Here is a 26450-nt window from a genome sequence, read left to right on the forward strand (position 1 = left end):
TCATAGTATTTTCTTACAATCCTTTGTATTTCTGCTGTGTCAGTTGTTACTGTTCCTCTCTCATTTCTAATTTTATTTATGAGTCCTCTCTCTTTTTATCTTGGTGAGTCTGGTTAAAGGTGAGTCTATCCTGTTTATCTTTTCAAAGAACCAGCTCTTGGTTTTATTGATTCTTTGTATTTGTTTTTTGGCCTTTATGTCATTTATTTCTGTTCTGATCTCTACTATTTCCTTCCTTCTACTTCCTCTGGGGTTTACTTGCTGTTCTTTTTCTAGTTCTTTTAGATGCAGGGTTAAATTGTTCATTTGAGCTTTTTCTAGCTTCTTAAGATATACCTGTAGTGCTATGAACTTCCCTCTCAGGATTGCTTTTGCTCTGTCCCATAAATTTTGAGTTTTTGTATGTTTGTTTTCATTTGTTTCAAGGAAAATTTGGATTTCTTTCTTGATCTCATTCTTAACCCATTCATTATTTAATAATAAGATATTTAGTTAACAAGTGTTGGAGTGTTTTTCTATTATAGTTGATTTCTAGTTTCATGCCATTAAGATTATTACAGAAGATGCTTAATATGATTTCAATCTTCTTAAATTTGTTGAGACTCATTTTGTGTCCTAGCATGTGGTCTATCCTAGAGAATGTACCATGAGTACTTGAAAAAAATGTATATTCTGCTGCTTTTGGGTAAAAGATTCTGAAGATATCTATTAAATCCAGTTGATCTAGTGTGTCCTAATTCTGCTGTTTCTTTGTTAATTTTGTCTGGAGGAACTATTCATTGATGTTAGTGGGGTATTAAAATCCCCTATTACTATAGAATTGCTATTGATCTTGCCCTTTATGTCCATCAAAATCTGCTCTATATATTAAGGTGCTCCTATATTAGGTGCGTAGATATTTATAATGGTTATATCTTCCTGTTGGATTGTTCTCTTTATCATTATGTAGTGACCTTTCTTTATCCCTTTCTATAGCCTTTGTTTTAAAGTTTATTTTGTGAGATATAAGTATTGCTACCCGAACATTTTTTTCATTTCAATTTGCATGAAATATTTTTTTCTTTTCTTTTACTTTCAGACTATGTGTATCTTCTGTTTTGAAGTGTGTCTGTTGTAGACAGGTCCTGTTTTCTTATCCATGCAGCTACCCTATGTTGTTTGATTTGAGTATTTAATTTATTTACATTTAAGGTTATTATTCATATGTAATTGTTTATTGCCATTTTAGCATAGGTTTGGTTGTAATGAATTCCTTGAGTTTTTATTTTGTCTCGGAAGCTTTTTATTTGTCCTTCAATTATAAATGATAGCCTTACTGGATAGAGAAGTCTTGTTTGTAGGCTCTTGTTTTGCATTACTTGAATATTTCTTGCCATTCCATTCTTGCCTCTAATGTTTCTGTTGAGAAGTCAGACGTCATCCTTATGGGGGCTCCTCTGTAGATAATAGACTGCTTTTCTTTTATAGCTTTTAGTATTCTTTCTTTATCTCTTAATTTTTGTATTTTTATTATGATGTGTCTTGGTGTTGGCCTTTTTGGGTTCATCCTTAATGGAACTCTCTGTGCTTCTTGAACTTGTGTGACTTTTTTCTTCATCAATTTAGGGAAGTTTTCAGCTATGATTTCTTCAATCAGATTCTCTACTCATTTTCTTTCTATTCTCCTTCAGGAAACACTATGATGCGGGTGTTATTTCTCTTCATGTTTTCACAGAGTTCTCTTAGAGTTTCCTCAGACTTTTTGAGCCTTTTTTTTTTTTTTTGCTACTCTGCTTTCATGCTTTCGTTTATTTTATCCTCTAACTCACTGATTCAATTCTCAGCTTCATCAATATTCTGCTTTTAATTTCTTCCAGTGTGGTCTTCATTTCTGATATTTTGTCATTTCTGACTGATCTTTTAAAATATTTCAATGTCCTTTTTAATACTTGCTATCTCTTTATTTAGGTGCTTGTTATATCCATCCATTGTTGCTCTAAGATTTTTGAGCATCCTAACAATCATTATTTTAAACTCTGCATCTGGTTATTTTGTTTATTTCCATCTCATTCAAATTTTTTTCCTGGGGATTTCTCTTGTTGATTCATTTGGGCTACATTTCTCTGCCTTCTCATGTGTCTGTGTATATGAAGGGTGTGGCCACAGGAGTCTGATGGGTGTGGCCTCTGTGTTCCCTAGGTGTGGTCTGTCTTCAAGCCTACCACCCCTTATCCCACTGCCTCTGGTGTCTGGGCACTGGCATTGCTGGCCCCAGCCTGCTGCAGCAGTCACTGCAGCTTTCGCCTTGCCACGGGTGGGACTGTGCTCACATGCCCAGGCTACAAGCCTTGCATTTGGGCTGCAAGCCCTGGCCAGCCCCAGGCCTTCACCACGCTCCTACAGGTGGGACTGCAGGCATGACCACCCTCACGCACCTGGCCAATGGCCGTGGGTTGGATTGATTTTGTGTGCCCCTTCCACCACCACTGCCCTTGGCCTCTGCCCCTGGTGGGCAAGACTGCACTTTACCCAGGCCACAGCTGCAGCCAGCCCCCACCTTCCACCCCTGCTGACCAGACCACGTTCCTGCATCCCGTCACCACCAACCCTCATACAAGCATTCAGCAGTTGGGGTGGGGGGATGCAGCACCGTACTCAATACTGTATTCCTGATGGCTGATGGCTCCCTGCTTCTAAGCAATTCTTTGCTCTGACTGCAGCAGGAAAGCTTCTGTTTGGCTGGTGACCTGCTTCCCTTTACTGGTATTTCTGGTTCCAGAAAAAATATTCACTTTAGATTTGGGGAGTGATTCTGCCCGGGGGTTAAGGTGGCTGTCTCTCAAAGTGTTTCTCCTTGTGCCTCATAGATTACACTCTCTTCCTGCTACTCCAGTCCTGTCAACTCTCCATATCCCCTGGAGCCCCAGGTAGATGGTTGTGAAAGTGGTATTCTGCACAAACCCTTTAAGACCAATCCTGGGTCTGAGAAATCAGTTTCTTTCTCGCAAACAGTATCCTGGCTTGTTTCACAGCTACTGTCCTTATGCTTCTTCTAGGCTCTGGGGCTATAGGCTGGGGCTTTGTTCCTGGGGCCCAAGACCCTCTTCTCTCTGCTAAACTCACTTCCTGCCACGAGAGTCCCTCTGGGCTACCGCTCACTCCTGGGAGCTGGGCAGCCCTCTCCGCATTTTCTCTTTTCCTACCTGTCTCAGTATGGCTTCTTTAGTGATCCTTGGTTAAAGAGTCCTCTTAGTTTAGTCCAAAGTTGGTTTTTCCAGATGATTGTTCTTAAAATTAAGTTGTAATCCACTTTGGTTCTGGGAGGTAGAAGTTGATACATCTGTCTACTCCATCGCCATCTTCGTACTTGCATAATTAAAAAAAAATCTCTCTAGTAATAGATTTTTACTGTAAAGATATATGTTTACAGAGGTAATAAACTATTGAGAATATTGATGTATTTCTGTTTAATGTGACTTATTATTGTCTTATGTCTCCTTCAGATTTACTGTAAACAACTTAAGTCATATATAAACAAAACCAGATTATGAAAAAGTTTAGTCATATGTTAAATTACAGGCATGTCTTAAGTTTGCATAAGTTGTATTAGAGCTTAATTTTGTTGTGAGAGACTCAAATACTTTAAAAATGTGTTTGTTTTAAAAGCAAGCAATTTTTAAAAATTTATTGGGATGACATGTTTAGCCAAACCAGGTGTACAATTCAATATAACACCATCTACACACCACATTGTGCACCCTCTGTCCCAAGCAAAGTCTCTTTCTGCCCTGTTTTCATGCCCCTCTTTTTCCTACCTCCACCCCCCACTTTCCCTCTAGCTATTGCCATCCTGTTGTCTGTATCTATGTATTATGTATATATGGTTTTTTTGCTCATCCTTTCATCTTCTTTTATCCAGTCTCCACTTCCCCCTTTCTTCTGAAAGCTGTCCATCTATTCCATTTGTCCATACCTCTGTTTTTGTTTTGTTGATCTGTTTATTGTGTTTGTTAGATTCCACATTTAAGTGAGATCATGTAGTATTTGTTATTCTCTGACTGGATTATTTCACTTAGCATAATCTCCAGATCCATCCATGTTATCACAAAAAGGTAAGATTTCTTTATTTTTATGTCTGAGTAGTATGCCACAGCTTTTTTTATCCACTTGTCTACTGATGGACACTTGGCCTGTTTCCAGATCTTGGCTATTTTAAATAACATTGTAATGAACATAAGAGTGCATATATTCTTTCAAATTAGTGTTTCAAGATTTTTAGGATATGTTTCCATTTTATTTCTTTTTAAACTAGGCTAAATTATACAACAGACATGTTTAAATGGCATCATAAATATTCATTAAAATAATTTTCAGTAATATTCAAAAAGTTATGCCAGATCCATAAACTGAAATTTTCAATTTTTACATTTGTTTTTGGACACTCTGTTTTTGTATATAATGTAATAAAACAACAGAAAGCATTCAAAATCAAACACTTGCCTTATTATGACTCCAAAGTAACAATGAGCAATATGTTATAATAATTAAGTCAAATATTAAAGAAAAAATATAAAGTCCAAGCATGCTTTTATGGTAATTAAATGAAATAAATATGACAAAATTCAATTTATTCTGACATTAAAAATATTTTTATGTTACATTTTTGAGTTATGCTTTTTAGAATTTATAAAAAAGAGAGGTGAAAAAATAAAATGATGACAAAAGATTATATTATCATATATAGATACATTCTTAGTAAGATTTAGTAAATTTGGCAGGTTCCGGCGTGAATGTGTTAAGCTTTTTTATTCTTGTGTTTATAAGAAACATGAGCCTGATGTGTCCTTGAGATTTCTTCAATGTTTGGGCATATATTTGAAAAGCAAACTCTCATTTCCTCATTAATACATTGAAGAATTCCTTTCTTTTTATTCTTAATTGTGTTGAGGGTAGAAAACCCTAATTCACATAAATAGGATGTTGAAAATTGTAGTAAAATATTCAAAGCTTTTTTAGATGTTGCCACATATTCTTCTTTTATAGAAATCCAAAAGGCTTCAAGAGACAATTCCTTATGTTTAATCATCAATCTAAAACCCCACCACACATATCATCTTAACTTTACACCAAACAAAAGATAGAAGAAACTTGCCTCCAGTGTTTCCAGGGAACATGGAGAGGGAGTAGTGTAAACAATCCAGCACCACAGCTTAACAGCATTTGCAACGTAATCAGGCAAGTGAGGTGGGGGTTGGGCAGACAGTCAGTTGACAGCCAATTCCATACACCTCTGTCCCCCAAAAATCTAAATTCAAAAAAAACCCTGTTGGTTTTTTGGTCCCAAACAGGCACATATTTCTCTGGAATACAATAGGACACACCTGAAAATCTTCTAAGGTGCACCATTGTGCCCTGGTGCACACTTTGAGAACCACTGCTGTAGTATGTAAACAATGGACACAGTGCTGTACAGCAGATCTCTAGAACTGATTAATCTTGCATAAATGAAACTTTTTACCCTTTGACCAGTATCTCTCCATTTTCATATCTCCCCAGCACCTGACAACCTTCATTCTACTCTTTGTATTTATGTATTTGACTTTTAATGTATTTTATGTGTAAGTGATATCATGCTATTTTTTCTTTCTGTGTCTGGATTTTTTTTTTAAATTTTATTTTTTTAATGGGGTGACATCAATAAATCAGGATACATATATTCAAAGATAACAAGTCCAGGTTATCTTGTCGTTCAATTATGTTGCATACCCATCACCCAAAGTCAGATTGTCCTCTGTCACCTTCTATCTAGTTTTCTTTGTGCCCCTCCCCCTCCCCCTTTCCCTCTCCCTTTCCCCTCTCCACCCCGTAACCACCACACTCTTATCAATGTCTCTAAGTTTCACTTTTATGTCCCACCTACGTATGGAATAATGCAGTTCCTGTTTTTTTCTGATTTACTTATTTCGCTTCGTATCATGTTATCAAGATCCCACCATTTTGCTGTAAAAGTTCCGATGTCATCATTTCTTATGGCTGAGTAGTATTCCATAGTGTATATGTGCCACATCTTCTTTATCCAGTCATCTATTGACAGGCATTTTGGTTGTTTCCATGTCCTGGCCACTGTGAACAATGCTGCAATAAACATGGGGCTGCATGTGTCTTTACGTATCACTGTTTCTGAGTTTTTGGGGTATATACCCAGTAGAGGGATTGCTGGGTCATAAGGTAGTTCTATTTTCAGTTTTTTGAGGAACCACCATACTTTCTTCCATAATGGTTGTACTACTTTACATTCCCACCAACAGTGGATGAGGGTTCCTTTTTCTCCACATCCTCTCCAACATTTGCTATTACCTGTCTTGCTAATAATAGCTAATCTAACAGGTGTGAGGTGGTATCTCATTACAGTTTTGATTTGCATTTCTCTAATAGCTAAAGAAGATGAGCATCTTTTCATATATCTGTTGGCCATTTATACTTCTTCCTGGGAGAAGAGTCTGTTCATATCCTCTTCCCATTTTTTTATTGGATTGTTTGTTTGTTTGTTGTTGAGTTTTATGAGTTCTTTGTATATTTTGGATATTAGGCCCTTATCTGAGCTGTTGTTTGAAAATATCATTTCCCACTTAGTTGGCTTTCTGTTTATTTTGTTATCAGTTTCTCTTGCTGAGCAAAAACTTCTTAGTCTGATGTAGTCCCATTCATTAATTTTTGCCTTCACTTCTCTTGCCTGTGGAGTCAAATTCATAAAATGCTCTTTAAAACCCAGGTCCATGAGTTGAGTACCTATGTCTTCTTCTATGTACTTAATTGTTTCAGGTCTTATGTTTAGATCTTTGATCCATTTTGAGTTAATTTTAGTACAGGGGGACAAACTGTAGTCCAGTTTCATTCTTTTGCATGTGGCTTTCCAGTTTTCCCAGCACCATTTATTGAAGAGGCTTTCTTTTCTCCATTGTGTATTGTTGGCCCCTTTATCAAAAATTATTTGACTATATATATGTGGTTTTATTTCTGGACTTTCTATTCTGTTCCATTGGTCTGAATGTCTATTTTTCTGCCAATACCATGCTGTTTTGATTGTCGTGGCCCTATGATATAGTTTGAAGTCAGGTATTGTAATGTCTCCAGCTTCATTTTTTTTTTTAGGATTGTTTTGGCTATTCGGGGTTTTTATACTTCCATATAAATCTGATGATTTTTGCTCTATTTCTTTAAAAAATGTCATTGGAAGTTTGATGGGAATTGCATTAAATTTGTAGATTGCTTTGGGTAATATAGCCATCTTGATTATATTTATTCTTCCTAATCAAGAACAAGGTATATTCTTCCATCTCATTATATCTTTTTCGATTTCCCTTAACAATGGTTTATAGATTTCATTATATAAGTCCTTTACATCCTTTGTTATGTTTATTCCTAAGTATTTTATTTTTTTTGTTGCAATTGTGAAGGGGATTATTCTTTTGAGTTCGTTCTCAGTTGTTTCATTGTTGGCATATAGAAAGGCTATTGACTTCTGTATGTTAATTTTGTATCCTGCGACCTTACTGTATTGGCTTATTGTTTCTAGTAGTCTTTTTGTGGATTCTTTGGGGTTTTCGATGTATAGGATCATATCATCTGCAAAAAGAGATACCTTTACTTCCTCTTTTCCAATATGGATGCCTTTTATTTCTTTGTCTTGTCTGATTGCTCTGGCTAGAATCTCCAGTACCACATTAAATAAGAGTGGAGAGAGTGGACAACCCTGTCTTGTTCCTGATTTAAGGGGGAAAGCCTTCAGTTTAGTACCATTTAATATGATGTTAGCTGATGGTTTATCATATATGGCCTTTATCATGTTGAGATATTTTCCTTCTATACCCATTTTGTTGAGAGTCTTAAACATAAAATTGTGTTGTATTTTATCAAAAGCCTTTTCTGCATCTATTGATAAGATCATGTGGTTTTTGTTCTTTGTTTTGTTGATATGGTGTATTACGTTAACTGTTTTACGTATGTTGAACCATCCTTGAGATTCTGGGATGAATCCCACTTGTTCATGATGTATTATTTTTTTAATATGTTGTTGTATTCGATTTGCTAGTATTTTGTTTAGTATTTTAGCATCTGTATTCATTAGAGATATTGGCCTGTAGTTTTCTTTTTTTGTGCCATCCTTGCCAGGTTTTGGTATGAGGGTTATGTTGGCCTCATAAAATGTGTTTGGAAGTATTGTTTCTTCTTCAATTTTTTGGAAAACTTTGAGTAGAATAGGAACCAAGTCTTCTTTGAATGTTTGATAAAATTTGCTGGTATAGCCGTCATGGCCTGGACTTTTATTTTTGGGGAGGTTTTTAATGGTTTTTTCTATTTCTTCTCTACTAATAGGTCTGTTTAGGCTTTCTGCTTCTTCTTGACTCAGTCTGGAAGGTTGTATTGTTCTAGGAATTTATCCATTTCTTCTAGGTTGTTGAATTTAGTGGCATAAAGTTTTTCATAGTATTCTATAATAATTCTTTGTGTATCTACGGTGTCCGTGGTGATTTCTCCTCTTTCATTTTGGATTTTCTTTATATGAGTTCTTTCTCTTTTTTCCTTGGTAAGTCTTGCCAAGGGTTTGTCAATTTTGTTGATCTTTTCAAAGAACCAGCTCCTTGTTCTATTAATTTTTTCTATAGATTTCCTGTTCTTTAATTCATTTATTTCTGCTCTGATTTTTATTATCTCCTTTCTTCGGCTGGTTTTGGGTTTTCTTTGTTCTTCTTTTTCTAGTTCCTTAAGGTGTGAAGTTAAGTGGTTCACTTGGGCTCTCTCTTGTTTGTTCATATATGCCTGAAGTGATATGAACTTCCCTCTTATCACCGCTTTTGCTGCATCCCATAGATTCTGATATGTCGTATTGTCATTTTCATTAGTCTGTATATATCTTCTGATCTCTGCACTTATTTCTTCTTTGACCCATTCGTTTTTTAAAAGTATGTTGTTTAGTTTCCACATTTTTGTGGGATTTTTTTTCCTCTTTTTTGCAGTTGAATTCTAGTTTCAAGGCTTTATGATCAGAAAATATGCTTGGTATAACTTTGATTTTTCTGAATTTGCTGATGTTGTTTTTGTCGCCCAACATATGGTCAATTCTTGAGAATGATCCATGTACTCTGGAGAAAAATGTATACTCAGTCACTTTGGGATGAAATGTCCTGTAGATGTCTATCATATCCAGGTGCTCTAGTGTTTTGTTTAAGGCCACTATGTCTTTGTTGATTCTCTGTTTGGATGACCGATCTAGAGCCGTCAGTGGTGTATTGAGGTCTCCAAGTATGATTGTATTTTTGTCAGTTTTTGTTTTAAGATCAATAAGTAGCTGTCTTATATATTTTGGTGCTCCTTGGTTTGGTGCATATATATTAAGAATTGTTATGTCATCCTGATTCAGTGTCCCCTTAGCCATTATGAAATGGCCATTTTTGTCTCTGAGTAATTTTGCTGTCTTGTAGTCAGCATTATCAGATATGAGTATTGCTACGCCTGCTTTTTTTTAATGTTATTTGCTTGGAGTATTGTTTTCCAGCCTTTCACTTTGAATTTGTGTTTATCCTTGTTACTTAGATGAGTTTTCTGTAGGCAGCATACAGTTGGATTTTCTTTTTTAATCCATTCTGCTACTCTGTGCCTTTTTATTGGTGAGTTTAATCTGTTTACATTTAGTGTAATTATTGACACTTGTGAGTTCCCTATTGCCATTTTATATCTTGCTTTCTATTAGTATTGTGTCTTGTTTGATCCTTCTCTTTCATTTTTCTATCTTTTGTTTTTATTTGGTTGTATTCCATACATCTTTCCTCTGTTGCTATCTTTTTTATCTCATGTGCTTCTGTGGTGGTTTTTTCAATGGTGGTTACCTTTAAGTAATGAAAAGGGTTCCTACCCTGTTCATTGTAGTGCACTATTTTGTGAGTACTTTTGCACTCCATCGTCCTTTGCTACTGTTAATCTCCATCTTCTCCCCTCCTTTCTTTTTGTTGTTGTCACAGTTTAAATCTGGTTTTATTGTGTTCTTCTTGGAGCTTTTACTTGTGGCTCTGTTTTTTTTTTTTTTGTTGTTCTTTGTATCTGATTGGAGAACCCCCTTTAGTAATTCCTGGAGTGGGGGTTTTCTAATGATAAATTCCCTCATCTTTTCTGTATCTGTGAATGTTTTTATTTCTCCTTCATATTTGAAGGATAGCTTTGATGGGTATAGTATTCGTGGCTGGAAGTTCCTCTCTTTCAGGACTTTAAATATTGGGGTCCACTCTCTTCTAGCCTGTAGAGTTTCTGCTGAGAAATCTGATGATAATCTAATGGGCCTTCCTTTATATGTTGTATTCTTCTTTTCCCTGGCTGCCTTGAGAATTTTTTCTTTGCTGTTGGTTTGTGCCAATTTCATTATGATATGCCTTGGAGTAGGTTTGTTGGGGTTAAGAAAACTCGGAGTTCTGTTTGCTTCTTGAACTTGAGGCTTTAGTTCTTTCCACAGGCTTGGGAAGTTCTCATCTATTATTTGTTTGAGTATGTTCTCCATTCCATTTTCTCTCTCTTCTCCCTCTGATATACCTATTATTCTTATGTTATTCTTTCTGATGGAGTCAGATAATTCTTGTAGGTCTATCTCATTTTTTTTAATTTTTGAGTCTCTTTCTTCTTCTCTCTGTTGTGCCTCAAGTTGCTTGTCTTCTATTTCACTAATCCTCTCTTCTATCTGACCTGTTCTATTAGCTAAGCTTGTTACTTCGTTTTTCAGCTCGTGAATTGAGTTTTTCATCTCTGTTTGATTTGTTTTTATAGTTTCAATTTCCTTGGACATATATTCTTTGTGTTCATTGAGTTGTTTTCTGAGCTCCCTAAATTGCCTTTCTGTGTTTTCTTGTATATCTCTGAGTATTTTTAGGATTTCTATCTTGAATTCTCTGTCATTTAGCTCCAAGGTTTCCAATATATTAAATTTTTTCTCCATAGATTTTTCCTCATCTAGCTGTGTTACCTCTCTTTCTTTTGTATCCATGATATTCAATTTTCTCTTCCTTAATGGCATCTGAGGGTGGTTTTGTTGATAGTATTAATGAGATTTAATAAAGAATAAAAAGTTAAAAAAATAAAAAATCAAAAAGAATTGTTTTTTTTTAAAAAATAGTAATGAAATAAAGACAAATAAAATAAAATAAAAATTTAAAAAAAAAAGGAAATTATTCTCCCCCTTCTTTTTTCCTCTCCTTTCTTCTACTCTCTTTCTTGAGAAAATCTTGTGGTGAACTGTGAATTATAACAAACAATGTCTGTAATAGAGGGCCTGAATTGGGGAACAGTAATAAAGGGGCAAAAAAAAAAAAAAAGAAAGAAAGAAAAAAGAAGGGGGTATGGACCCACAAAAGCAAATAAGGAAAAAATTTGGGTCAAGAATAAAATGATTTGCTTTTAGGTGTTAGTTGACTAAGAGTTATGTTGAGAGGAATAAGAGGAAAACAGAAAAATGGGACAAATTAAAAAATTACTATTGTATTTAGTGGAACAAGAACTAGATAAAATGGAGAGCCAGGGATGGGAGCACTGCTAGTGAGTTAAAAAGGTGAAGAAACAAACCCCTCAAAATGCCACAAACATAAGTTTGAGCCCCAGATAAGACAATTTGTTTGTTATTGAGGTCTGAATGAGAGGAGATGTAAAGGAGAAAGGAAGAGACTAATATAGAGGGAGAACAGAAAGAGAGAGAGAGAAAAAAAGAGGGAACCACTAAAAGAAGAAAAAAGAAAAAAGAGGAGAGAGAGAGAGAGTTAAGGGTTTTGGAGTGCAACCCTCATAGAGAGAAAGAAAGAGGAAAGAAAAGATAATGGGAGATGTAACACTTATGGGTAGTGTAGTTCAAGGAGAGGAGAGAGTAAGACCGGCAGAGAGTTAATCGGCCAAATTGGAGGAAGAAGAAAAATATCAAGAATGAAGATAAGAGAAACAAATGAACAAATATAATAAAATGGGATAGGTTATAAAGTCTGCAGATTATTCTTGATTTTGAGAGGTTATCTTCTTGCTTTTCCTTTTCTCTCCCTCTTCCTGGTTGGTGACTCTGTACCCCGGGTTCTGCCCCTTTGGCACGCTCAGGTAGAGGTTTGCAGTTGATAAGTCTCTATGGCGATGTCATGTATTGTGCTTTAGTCTCATTGGCAGTCTAGGCTCATTAGCATTTATAGGCTCTGACAGTGAGAGAGTCCGTGTTCCTGGAGCCTCTCTCCTAGTCTTTCCTTCCTCAATTAGTAGCCTGATAATCCAGCTATGGGGTTGCTGCTGCCTCTGCCTGGATAGTAAGAGGCTCAAAGAGCTGGCAACTCCCCACTCTATTTCCACTCACCACAGGGCTCTGGGTAAGGCTCAGTCAGTCAGAGCTGCTAGCAAAATCAAGCAGGGTTTCCGCTCACTCAAAGACCTCTGGCTCTGCCACTCTGTCCGGTAACACAGGCGGGCGCCCACTCCCGGGGTGCTTGGAGGAAACTCTCGCTCACTATCTGCGCACAGACCAGGATATCCGGCCGGCAGTCTCATGCTCTGAGTGAAACCCTCAACCGCATGGAAAAGTTCCAGCGTTGGAATTGGCTCTAGCTCCATCCCCGTGCGCGGCCTTTGCAAGGCGCTGGGGCGGCCCAATATTCCGCTTTGGCCCACACAAAGGCCCCTGACTCTGCCCCTCTGTGCGATAACACGGGCGTGCACTGCCAAGGCACTCGGAGGAATCTCTCGCTATCTGCGCACGCAGACCAGGATATCACACTGGCCGTGTTTCCCTCTGAGTGAAACCCCCACCAGCATGGAAAAGTTCCACCGTTGGAATTATTTCTCACTCCTTCCTGTGCGCGGATTTCCCATGGTGCTGGGGCTGCCCAGAGATTCCGCTTTCGGCCCACACAAAGGCCTCTGACTCTGTCTCTCTGTGGGGTAACACGGGCACCCACTCCTGGGCCTTTGGAAGAAATCTCTCACCCACTATCTGCGCGCGCCGACCAGGAGATCGGGTAAAATGGCTGCCCCGCTTGTCTTTGTCTGAGTTTGGCGCGAGTGTTAGCTTGTATTGCCCGGGTTTCCACAGGAACAGTTTTTCCTCGGCTTGGATCTCCGTGCCACAGCCTGGTTCGGCCGTTTGTGCCGCGGCCTGGATCTATTCACCCCCTTTGCCCGCCTCAGTTTCTATATTCACAGATCCCAGAGAAAGCCGCCCTGTTTAGGTTAGTGAGGAAGGCAGAGCATTTCTTACTCCCTATTTCCTTCGGGGTTTGGTTATATATTTAGCCAATTTTTCGCTCGACCATACCTTCGGGTGTATTGCGAAACATCTGGAGGCTCCAAGGTTAGTTTCTTCTGTTTCTGGTTGAAGATCTTGTTGAGTTTTGGGGGAGATTTATCAGTATCGCTTCCTACCCCGCCATTACTCTGACGTCATCTTGCGTCTGGCTTTTTTACTTATGATAATGTCCTCCAGTTTTATCTGTTATTGCAAATGGTGGGATAGTCTTAATTATTTAAACTTAAAAATATTCCATTGCCTATATCTGCCACAATTTTTTAATCTATTCATTTATCAACAGACACTTAGGTTGTTTGTATATACTGACTACTATGAATAGTATTGCTATAATTATTAGAGTGCATATCTCTTTGAGGTACTGCTTTAATTCCTTTTGGGTATAGACTCATGAGACAGATTATTGGATAATGCGGTAGTTCTATATTTAGTGGGATTTTTTTAGTAACCACCATACTATTTTCCATAATAGATGCATCAATGTACTTTCCCACCAACAGTATACAAGTACCATATTCTTAATTTAGTGTAACTTTATAATATATTTTAAAACCAGTAAGTATGATGTTTCCAGTTTTGTTATTCTTGCTTATAATTCTGTTGAAAATATGAAATCTTTTGTGATTTCACATGAACTTTAGGATGTTTTTTGTATTTCTATATAAAAAAATGCTGTTGTAATTTTTAGAGAGATTGTATTGATGTACAGATCACTTTGAATAGTATGGATATTTTAACAATATTAATTCTTCCAATCCAAGAACATAGGGCATCTTCCCATTTATTTGTGTCTCCTTTAATTTTTTTCATCAATGTTCAATAGGTTTCAATGTATATCTTTCATCTGTTTGGTTAAGTTTATTAAGTATATTATTATTTTTAGGCAATTGTTAATGGGATAGTTTTCTTAATCCTCTTTCAAATAATGTTTTGTTAGTATATAGGAACACAAAGATGAACTCAGAGGCACAGTCCCAACTGTAATGGTTCCACTCCCAATGATATCTGACAAATATCTGATAAATCTACACCATAGTATAGGAGGAAAATAAACAAAAGGGACTCTGTGTTCTTTAGATATTTATATCTCTGTGAGTTCCAGGGAATCTTTACTCAGTTTGACTTTATTTTTTACCAGCTGAACTTAGCCTAAGTTTTCTCTCTGTGAGCCTCATGAATTAGTATTACTGTAATTTTATAGAGTTGCAATGAGTTTGAACAAAATAATATAAACTATGTCAAAATTTTCTCAATTAAGGATAATTTTAATTCTGTGTCTAGTGGACATTTTTATCTCCTTCATTTGTTCCTGTATTCAAACAAGAAACATCTCAGTAAGAAAACTCTCTAATACCTAGAAGTGCTACTACCACTCTCATTTCTTGAAAAAAGCTCTGTCTGGACTTACTGGGTCTGAACTCAGCATGTGGCAGACATTCAAAATATCCTCAGTTCTTCCACTTAGTCTTCATAAAGTCTTTTCATTACTTTTTTTTAGTGAATTTCAAGTATCTGACAAATCATTTTCAAATAAAGCCTGAAAGGTGACTACTTTTTAAAAGAAATTGTTATTAACTTTCCCTGAGTAAACTTCAGTTGTAAAAATAGGTACATGAAGTCATCTCCAAACAGGGTGTGAAAAGTGATCACCGCAAGGTAGACAGCTTTAACATGCTTCCTGGTGAATAAAACAGATCCTTTTCTAACTGCCAGTTTTGTTTGGATTATTCCTACTCTGAAAAATGAAAGTTGGGAAAATTCTTTAGCCATAGTTTAAGGGTAAATTATAGTCTTTAATTTTAGTTATCTGAATATTTCAGAGAAAAATGGTTTGAGTTTAAAGCATTAAATAAGAGACTGATTTATGTATTAATATTTTTTTCATTAAAATTAAACATTTGATGTTAAGTTTTAACCTTGTGAAAATTATGGCTCTTTCAGTCATTGCAATTTTGCATTAGGATTTCTGTGTGATAATTTAAGTTTTTCCTGTAAGACTATTGCAGTGTTTGTATTAATTTTATTAACATTAATTAAAATTTGTTAACAGGAGAATTTCACTGCGGATTTGAAGATGGTAACATTTGTTTGTTCACTCAAGATGACACGGATAATTTTGACTGGACAAAGCAAAGTACTGCAACAAGAAATACAAAATACACTCCAAACACGGGGCCAAATGCTGATCGCAGTGGCTCCAAGGAAGGTATGACATATGTTCATGACAATCATACTCTGTAAGCAATATTAGCAATGCTGTGAATGTAAAATGTAAGACAATGCTTAGCTATAGATTTGAAGATTATGGAATAAAATATTAAAATTTTGTGTACAGCATCAATAATTCAGATATAGCCAAGGTTTATAGACATTAACAATCAGATTTCATTGACACATATAGTTGAGAGAGTAGAATTTTTTTTGAAAATTTAAGTAAGTGTAAAATTCTAGTTTGGTCTCAAATGTTAATTCATTTTAAACAATGTTACTTTTTAAAATTTTTTTAATTGATTTTAGCAAGAGAGGATTAAGGAGAGAGAGAAAGAAAGACAGGAGCACAATGCCCTGACCGGGGATCTAACTGGCAACCTCTGCTGCTCAGGATGATGCTCTAACTAACCAAGCTATCTGGCCAGGGCAACAATGTTACTTTTAATTATATGTTATTTATTTATTCTTTATATTGTCTTACACGTATATGGATTTCTTAACTGAGATGTAAACCCTCCTCTCAATCTGCACTTGTAGGAAAACTCTAAAACTTATCAATGATGTTAAATTTAATGTTACCTAATAATAATATGTTTAAACATCTTATTTTTGTCTTTGTGAAGGTTTTTATATGTACATTGAGACATCTCGACCAAGACTAGAAGGTGAAAAGGCTCGGCTTCTCAGCCCTGTATTCAGCATAGCTCCCAGAAACCCATATGGACCCACGAACACTGCGTATTGTTTCAGCTTCTTTTATCACATGTATGGACAACATATAGGTGAGATGGCAAGAATGGCTGTTTCTTCTTTTGAAGTATAACATCACTAAGAAGGAAAATGTTCATAAATGCACATTAAATCAACTTTAGTCAAAGAATGTCATCATTGACTTTTAAATAACTTACATATAAATTGCAAAACAAGCTGCTAAGAATGCTCCCCCATTGTGTCCTAGTTTTCTTAATTAGGTTAGAATTTTAAATTTTGGACCATTACCTACTTTTTTCCAGAATTCTAATCAAGCAGACCATCAGTGGGTTAAATTCTTTATGAGATCTTCTTGTGGAAATTAATAAAATTTAGTCAGCTTCTTTAAAAAAAAACAACAACCTTGCTTGAATAATCACTAAATACCTATTAATGATTATGAAAAAAGAGTATTGTCATATTTAGAAGACAGTACTTTTAGCACCAAAACCCATTTGGAAAATAGGTGTAATTTTTTTTCTTGTTTATAATGTGTACCTAACACACTTAGTAGGAGTTGAGAACACCCTCAGCTCTGAAGAGTACACAAAGATGAAGATACACCCTCCACTCTTAGAGACCTTGCACAGTAATGGAGACCAAAATTAGTGAAAACAGAATTGTCCTAGACAGAAGCCACAGAACCTTGAGAAAGGACAGAGCAAAACTGTTCTTTTTGTGGTGAGGAGCAGTCAAACAAGTCTGCAATTCTTTATGTGCAATCCTAAAATTAAAAAATAAAAATTAACATAATAATTTAATTATTTAGCAGTCCATTCTAGCCTTCTATACCTGTGTTAGAATATAACCTGGACTTATATAAGCCTTTTTATATAGTTTTTATTCACCCTAATGAGTGAACATTTGTACTCTTTGCAGCAAAAACATAACTGTTTAATTATGGATTCTGTTCCAGATCTTTCCAGGGGTTGTCATGTAATATACTCTGTCACCTTTCTAAAATAAGAAAAATTTCTCAATGGTGAAGTATATCTAGCCCCACAGAGTTGGACAAGGGACTGTGGATCTGTATCTAGTTAAAGAATAATGCAATGTTTTGGGACAAGGAAAACATTTCCTGCAACAGATGGGTACACTTTAAATAGACAGAAATAAACTCAGGGAAGATTAAGACACTGGTAACAAGAATGTAAGGTATGAGAAGTTAGGGTGGCATGACATTGTGTCAGTATAAATATAAATTAAAACTAATAATAAATGTGTATATTTATAAACCAATAAAATTTTGCACATGATACACACCAGCTACTGTATGAAGTAAAGTAATGAATAAAATATTAAGATTGCTTATGGAGTATGCATCATAGACCAGGAAACTATTTCTAATGTGCCGTGTTATGAATTATTTCTCATAATTTTCACAATAAACATTTGTGCTCATTAAAATCATTATTCTGTTTCCTAGCTAAGGAAACTTACAGAGAATCAATCTTATCATAGCTGCTAAATAGCAAACCCATGAAACCATCCTGAGAAGCTGGACTCAGAGTCTGTCTGCTTCCATTCTGCAGGGAGACATCTTGGAGAGCCATGAACAGTTAGCTGATTTAGTAGTGGGGGGGGGGGGCGGTTAAAGGTTTTGTGCTGACAGCAAGCGTGATGAGATCTTTGACTTGGGAAAATAATCTTATAAAAGTGGGTCAACTCATTGAGAAACAGAATATAATCTGGAAAAACAGACAGCCATGATCATGCATTCACTATGGCCGAACTATGAAAAGAAATAAATCTCTACACAACTGCCAAGACATCTAATTTATTTTGAGATTTCTATCTTATTATAAAAGTAGGATTAGTTCAACTCTAATTTTTCCCTTTAGTTGATCATGTATATTTTACTAGTGTCTATTTTGAATATACTTCATGGATTTTCTTGTTTTCCAATATATCTTGGAATAGGTATATCTTAAGTTGCTTTTTAAGACAGATAATTGCAAGATCAACATTTTGAATTACTGTAATGAGTAAAAATGAATTTAATTTACTTATGAGCTGACATCCTCTCAGTATTTCTGCATATTTATGCTGAGTGCCAAGGTAATTTTAATATGCTTTTAATTTCACAATTGTTATCCATATCCTCTTAATGTGAGAGGTTGTTTGGTTGACTTCTGCTGTTTTCTTCTGGTTGTTTCAGGAGGAAGACAGTTCTTAGTTCTTTATTTCTTTCTTGTTTGCAAACATTTACCACTTTGTTCCCTGTGACATTTCTGTGCTTCATCAGATGGTTGGAAGTTGCAGGCACTGGGTCACTTGTGTCTCTCTCAGCAGGATGCATTTAATCTCCTTGCAAAATTTAGGCAAATACATCAGTCTTAGATATTGACTAATAAATTGGAACTAGATGAGGGAGATGTGCCTGGAGGTGAAAATTTCGCTCTCTGCAAATATGATGCTGAAATACTTACATCTATACACCTGGGGGTATTTATAGTCACTGATTATACATATTAAATGATCCAGTTTATTGATTTTTGGGGAAATTTAGATTAAAAACTGATTTGTTCTCTATTTCTAATAGCCTAATCAAAGCTATTACTTCTTGAGTAGTCATAAATACTTCTTGCTGTTTAACTGTGACTAACAGATAGCATACCATTGAGAAGAGTAATAATTTTCTTTTATTTTATTAAGTGAGAGGCAGGCAGGCAGAGAGACAGATTCCCACATGCACCACAACTGGGATCTACCCAGCAAGCCCACTAGGGAGCAATGCTTTGCCCATCTGGGGCTGCTGCCTCATTTCTTGGCAACTGAGCTATCTTAGTGCCTGAGGCAGAGGCCATAGAGCCATCCTCAGTGCCCAGAGTGAACTTGCTCAAACCATTTTAAGACATGGCTGCAGGAAGGGAAGAGAGAGAGGGAAAGAGAAGGGGAGGGGGGGTGGAGAAGCAGATGGTCGCCTCTCCTGTGTGCCCTAACTGGGAATCAAACCTGGCACTTCCACACACCAGCTGATGCTCTACCACTGAGCCAACTGGCAAGGACCTCATAAATTTTTTAATAATACAAAATTTGGAGATCGGTTGTTTATTATTTTGAAAAGAGGTTCCTCTTTGAAATAAAGTCAAATATGTATATTACTTATTGCTGTGTGACACATTTCCCTCAAATGTAAGCTAAAGCAACAAACATGTATTATCTCACAGTCTCTATGGATCAGGAATATGAATTTAGCTCAGCTGGATGCCTGTTAGCTCAAGGCCTCTCTCATGAAGTTGCAGACAAGCAAGTGGTTCAGCAGGTCTGCAGTCTCCTTTGGAGAGTTGACATGGAAAGGATATACCTCTAAACCCACTCACTTGGTTTTTTGGCAGGCTCCCTCCCTCACAAGCATTAGAATATGGATATTGATTTCTTGCTGGCTGTTGATCAGAGGCCTCTCTCAATTCCTTGCCACACGGACATCTCTATAGACTATATCATGGCATGGTATCAGGCTTGCTCCAAAGCAAAAGATCCATAAGAGAGAGAAAGTACGTGCCCAAGACTTTATAAACCAATAACTCTGCCTTATTGTATTTATTGTAATTGAGTTGATAATTCTAGCCCACACCCAGGGGGAAGAAATTGCACAAGGTTGTTAATGCTAGGAGTGTGAAATCATTAGGCGGCACCTTAGAGGTTGTATGTCACATTGGTATAATTTATTGTTTATTAAGTATTTTATCAAAATTGATTGAAGAAAAAAAATAAATGAAATCTATAATGTGTTATCCTTAAAGTAACTGTTGATTTATATGTATATGATGCAATATCTGGCTATTGACAATAATATAAGATTATTTCAGCAATCCTATCAGCATTTTCATTCTTGATCAGTCACTTGAATTTATAATGTTCTTGCAAAGAGATTATACTTCATATTAAGCCACAGGATAGGACAAAAGCTTATTAAAACTCAGTAAAACATGTACTTTATTTCTAGAAAGAAGAATGTAAAATACAACATGGTACCACACCAAGAAATTAAAGATAAAGATACAAAAGACTCTTATGAACATATTTATTGAATTTGATAGGATTAGTTCAACAAAGTTATGGCTTTAGAAAACTAGTTTCAGTTTGGAACAATAGGAGGCAAAGAAAAGGAATTTGTTAATGAAATCTGCCCTGAATCATGAGAGTGAAGAACAAGTGAAAAATTAAAAAACATGGGTTGTAGAAGGGCCTAATTTTAAAGAAATAAGAGTTAAAGGGTAAGTTTAGAGATACAAAAATCGGGGGGAACAACTCTTTTCCCCCCGATGAAGAGATGTGAATTATGAGCATTTTGTGAAGAGGGGAGCTCTTGTCACTTCCAGTGAGGTGGGAAGTAAGAATGTGGCATTTGGTACATTTACATTCCCAGTTGCAAAACAGGCAAACAGACATGAAATTTGCTTTCCTAAGAGACTTTATTTTCTCTGTAAAGTAATGTCAAGTTTGCATTTTCAAAGAGTAGACCATTTTAAGGGCTGGTAAAGGATGTTTGCGTCTCTGGCTTCATAGTTTATTCCATTCCTACATCACGTTCTCCAAACTGAGCTGTCATGTATCTGGGGCCTCTTCATAGGTTGTCTTTGTTCTGCTAACCTATATGCTTGAGGAGGGTGCAGAAACAATGTCTCTCCTCATCACATAGTGCCTTACAAAGGTAAATATTTATTTGCCTAACCTCTACATGTTTATAAAGTGAACAAATATTTTTTAAAATTATATAATAGAATAAATAATTTTTTTCTCTTTAATCATCTTGGTAATTCATATAATTTCTTCAAAAGCCAACTCAAAGACATCTGCTGAAATCCATCCCCACTCTTCATGCTCTGTTTGTTCCCATAATACCTGGCACACTCCTCTATCATAATGTTTGTTACCTTGACCCCTGGTAGACAGTAAGCTACTTAAGAGCAGCTTACTTCTGAGTGTGCTAAAATAACAAAACAAAGGAATTAAAAATATGGTCTTTTTTTTCTTTCAGCCTATTGTCTTTTTTCTTCTCATTTTTAATTGAATATATTGGGGTGACATTAGTCAATAAAATTGCATAGGTTTCAGGTGTGTTATTCTGTAACACGTCATCTGTCCACTGCACGGGCACATCCACCATTCCAGGTAAAGTCTCTTGCACCACCCTTTCTTCCTCTTTACTTTTGTTCACCTTCCTCATTACCCATTCCCTCCTGCAATCACCACAATGCTTTCTATGAGGTTTTAATTTTTTTGTTTAATCTCTTCACGTCTTTAACCCAGCCCCAACTTCCTTCCTCTCTGACAGCTGTCAGTCTAGAAATGTCACTTTATCATAATATAATGGAATGTAGAAATAAAATTTAATTAATCTATAATTAACCTCGAACTAAATTTGTCTTAATATGATCTCACAGGTTATCCTTTGTATTGAAGCTTTCTAAGTGCTAGCATTCACTGATTTTAGAGAGGGGAGGGATAGAGAAAGAGAAACATCAATCTGTTCCTATATGTGCCTTGTCTGGAGACTGAACTGACAACCTTTGTGTATTAGGACAATGCTCTGACCAACCAAGCCATCCAGCCAGGGCCTGCATTCAAAGGTTTTAAACTGAAGACTTAAATGTTCTTTTAGAAGATACAGAGAAGGCAAAGGTGACAATTTTTGCATAGTTTTAAGAGTTTGATTTTTATTCTTATTTTAGTCGAGGCATATTTGATTAGATATTTAAAAAATTAAGATCCTTGCTCACATCTGAAATATGTCTCTCAAATAAGAAATTTTCCCATGTATTTTTTCCTTGGATTTAGATAACATATAAGAGACAGGCTGAGCCTTAAAAAAATTTGAGGTTAGGTGCTATTGTTTTAGAATCTTGACTATCTTGACTATAGAAAGATATCAGCAGAAGCAATACATAATTTTGGGAGAATTGTATTCTGTAGATTTTCAGAATTAAGTTTCCTGCCAAAGACAACTTATAGGTAGCTGAAGAATAGATCAGGTTAGTTAATATTCCCCATTTTAAAAAGTAGACATTACCTAACAAACTGTGGGCTGTTTGAAAATAGCTGATATTAAGTCACTTTTTCTGTTTAGAACTAGTCAATACTTTTTGGGGGGTTGGGTGAAGGAGGTGAAGGGATAGAGCAAAAAAGGACAAGGAAAAAGAACTCATGGACATAGACAACATTGTGGAGACTGCGGGGGTCAGGTGGTGGGGGTCGGAAGGAAGGTGGAGGAGAGTATGGGGGTGATGAATGGTGATGGATGAAGACTTGTCTTGGGCGGAGGGGTGAACACACAGTATGATATACAAAGGTGTGTTGTAGAATTGGGCACCTAAAACCTGTATAATTATGTTAAACAGTATCATCCCAATAAAAGTTTTAGAAAGGAATTATACAATAGTTTAGAGGAAGTCCTGTTTATATTTAATGTTGATAATACCAATTTCACCAGTGTAAAAATAATGCTGTAGGTAGAAGACATTCTTAAGATTAATTTATTAAATTAATATGTATATCTAATAGGTGGTGGGATAGAATCTAGCCCTAATTTATTACCTCTTATAAATATTACAGACACTTGTCAGAGACCCTCTAATAAATCCATATGTTATAACTAGTTCATTTGCCTTTTTTTTTTTTTTTTTTTTTTTTTTTTACAGAGACAGAGAGAGAATCAGAGAGAGAGATAGACAGGGACAGACAGACAGGAACGGAGAGATGAGAAGCATCAATTATTAGTTTTTCTTTGCGCATTGCGACACCTTAATTGTTCATTGATTGCTCTCTCATACGTGCCTTGACTGTGGGCCTTCAGCAGACCGAGTAACCCCTTGCTTGAGCCAGTGACCTTGGGTCTAAGCTGGTGAGCTTTGCTCAAACCAGATGAGCCCTCACTCAAGCTGGCGACCTCTGGGTCTCGAACCTGGGTCTTCCGCATCCCAGTCCGACGCTCTATCCACTGTACCACCGCCCGGTCAGGCTACCTTTTAAGTCTCTGGTTTTAAGCCACTAACTACTCCAAATTTATTTTCCTTGATGATGAATAATTAAATATATTCATTGATGATGAATAAATAATTTAAAAAGAGATCTGACACATATCAGAGAAATCACCAGATTAAAGCTATGCTTTAGGGCCCTGGCCAGTTGGCTCAGCGGTAGAGCATTGGCCCGGCATGTGGAAGTCCCGGGTTCAATTCCTGGTCAGGCCACACAGGAGAAGCGCCCATCTGCTTCCCCGTCCCCCCTCTCCTTCCTCTTTTTCTCTTTCCCTCCCATAGCCAGGGCTCCTTTGGAAAAATGATAGCCCAGACACTGAGGATGGCTCCATGGACTTCGCCTCAGGCACTAAAACGGCTTCAGTGGCAATGGAGCAACGCCCCAGATGGGCAGAGCATCACCCCTTGGTTGACATGCCAGGTGGATCCCGGTGGGGCGCATGTGGGAGTCTGTCTGACTCCCGCTTCTAACTTGGGAAAAATACAAAAAAAAAAAAAGCTATGCTTTAGGAAAATTTAGGGTACTAATGTATACATTCAACTGAATACCAGAAGGCAGGTTGTTGACTAGAGAAACAGAACTGACATTTTTTATTTAAGATATCATTGCAATTATATATTGGAAAAAATGTCTGTATACTGCTCCTTCTATCTGAGCAGAAAATAAAGATTTTATAATTTCCCCTTTTAGTCTGTGTGTACAGAAATGCTGCTATCAATGACCTATCAATATACAGTGTGTCCATAAAGTCGTGGTGCACTTTTGACCGGTCACAGGAAAGCAACAAAAGATGATAGAAATGTGAAATCTGCACCACATAAAAGGAAAACCCTCCCAGTTTCTGGAGGATGATGTGGCAGCATGTGCGCATGCACAGATGATAATGTAACACCATGTACACAGCAGAGCAGCCCACGGCCATGCCAGTCGAGATGTGGATGGTACAGAAGAAAGTTCAGTGTGTTCTGTGGCTCGCTAAATTTGAATCCATGACCAAAGTGCAACGTGAATATCATCACATTTATAACGAAGCGCAACCACATAGGAATAACATTACTCGGTGGGATAAGCAGTTGAAGGAAACCGGCAGTTTGGTGGAGAAACCCCGTTCTGGTAGGCCATTAGTCAGTGACAAGTCTGTAGAGGCTATACGGGATAGCTATCTAAGAAGCCCTAAAAATTCTGTGTGTGAGCCCACATCGAACTTCACTGAATAGGTATGAAACTGGGAGAGTTTTCCTTTTATTTGGTGCAGATTTCACATTTCTATCATCTTTTGTTGCTTTACTGTGACCGGTCAAAAGTGTACCATGACTTTACGGACACACTGTACATAGCTCTTGCCTGGAGTTAGATGATTTCAGAATGTCCTCGTTTTTCATTAAATGTGAAACTCAAATTAATGAGTCTGTATTACTAATTAGAATAAAAATGTGATTTACATGCAAGTGTAAACTAAGTTACAAATTAATTTATATGAACTTGGTAATATCATGTATCTGTAGGAAATATGTATGCACATTTTAAGACATATTTAAATTATTTATCTAAAATAAACATTTATAGTAAAATATTTAAAAGTAACATGTGAAGGGCTTAATGAAAGAAAAGCACTAGGTAATATAATGATAAATAATATTTATTCATATTGTATTTTGTACATTAATTTATATGAAATAATGTTAAAATAAGAATCATGCTATTACATAATGCCATGAATAATCTTATAACTTTGCTCAGTGCTCATGAGATAATACCACAGTTAGGTCATTTCAGCTTTCTGATCAAAATCTCTAAACATTAGATGAGCAAAGTTTTCTTTAGCCTCTTTAGCCTAGCACCTGAGTCAAGGAATGAAGATCAAAAGATGAGTATTATGAAACCAAAGAGAAGAAAACGTTAAGTTTTGCTTAGTAACTTCAAAATTGTATTGTGGAACTATGTAGCATTGGAAAATCCTTTGGGATGATTAAATTCATACTTATTGATATCTGGTGCCCACTAAAGCAGAAACAGTGCCTCTGAGGATTTAAAATTACTTTTAAAGGGTATTAACACAATCCATCATATTCACTTTAAATTATTTTTTATATGATAATGTGCTGAATCAGCGTTGCTGAATCTATCCTTTCTTGAATCACTTTATTCTGTTTCACAAGTTCTAATTTTGTTGACCAAGATGATTTGAACATAAATTTATTGAATTCTCTTTTATAAACTTAAAAACTGGAAGTATATTTGGAAAAAGAATCTTCTAAAATCATTTGTCTATTGATATTGCTTCTGTCATCACCTCTAAAATAGACTATTAAATCAATAGTTTGTATTCATTGATTTGGATAATGGAATGTAGTTAATACTATATACATCAGAATAATAATTAAATTGTAATATAATTTATTTGAAATAATTTATTTCAATCAGATATACTTCTATTAACTTTTTCTTATAAGACAGGTAACATTTGCTCTTTAAAATAAAGTCTAACCACAATTAAATATTTAGCTCATATAATCTATTAGGAAACTAATTAAATATCAGGGATAATTCAGACCTTGCTTCTTTAGACCTAGGACAAATATTTTTCACGTAATATATATTTAGTAAATTTAAATTGAACTAATTCAAGGTTGAATTATATTACCTATATAAAAAGAAAATTTTAACTTAAAATTTTAAATATGCTCATAAGAACAGCATATTTTAGAGAAAAAATATATTTAATATTGCTATAATACTATATTAATTGATATAATAATGGTAAACTATATATTTATATGATTCATTAAAACATTTATTTAAGTAAATTCTGGAAGACACACAATACACACTATTTCTTGGCCTAATTACAACTAATAGGTCTAAAAATGTATTATTTTATTAAGATTTAATGAAAATTTTTATACATTGATTTGATGACAGTATTTATTCAAAATTATATCAAAATAACAGTTCATGCTATACAAGAGAAATAAGACTTTTAGATAAACTGTAATTAATTCAACACCATCTATTAACATTAGCTTTTCATATGTGTTGAAGTATCTTCTGGAATTTTTTATATAGAGCAACTTAAGGGCATCCTTCATTCATTAAATGCAGCTATTGAAGGACTTCTGCTAGATAGAAAAGCTGAGGGGTTACATTTAAGAAAGTATATGTATATATACTTTCCTTTCTGAACAAAACAGGAAAGTGTTAAGGAGAAATCAGT

At 35.8% G+C, this 26450-nt stretch overlaps 1 protein-coding gene across 1 annotated transcript in view; it reads left to right on the forward strand.

Annotated features, from left to right (window-relative positions):
- The window catches only part of MDGA2 (MAM domain containing glycosylphosphatidylinositol anchor 2), a 1032651-nt gene that overhangs the window by 983232 nt on the left and 22969 nt on the right, over nucleotides 1-26450 (forward strand). The window contains exons 13-14 of the mRNA XM_066342601.1: nucleotides 15342-15497; nucleotides 16126-16284. Of these exons, the coding sequence (XP_066198698.1) occupies nucleotides 15342-15497; nucleotides 16126-16284 (315 nt within the window). The remainder of the gene's footprint in view (nucleotides 1-15341; nucleotides 15498-16125; nucleotides 16285-26450) is intronic.

This window comes from Saccopteryx leptura, chromosome 6, assembly GCF_036850995.1.
Source record: "Saccopteryx leptura isolate mSacLep1 chromosome 6, mSacLep1_pri_phased_curated, whole genome shotgun sequence".
Classification (NCBI taxonomy): domain Eukaryota; kingdom Metazoa; phylum Chordata; class Mammalia; order Chiroptera; family Emballonuridae; genus Saccopteryx; species Saccopteryx leptura.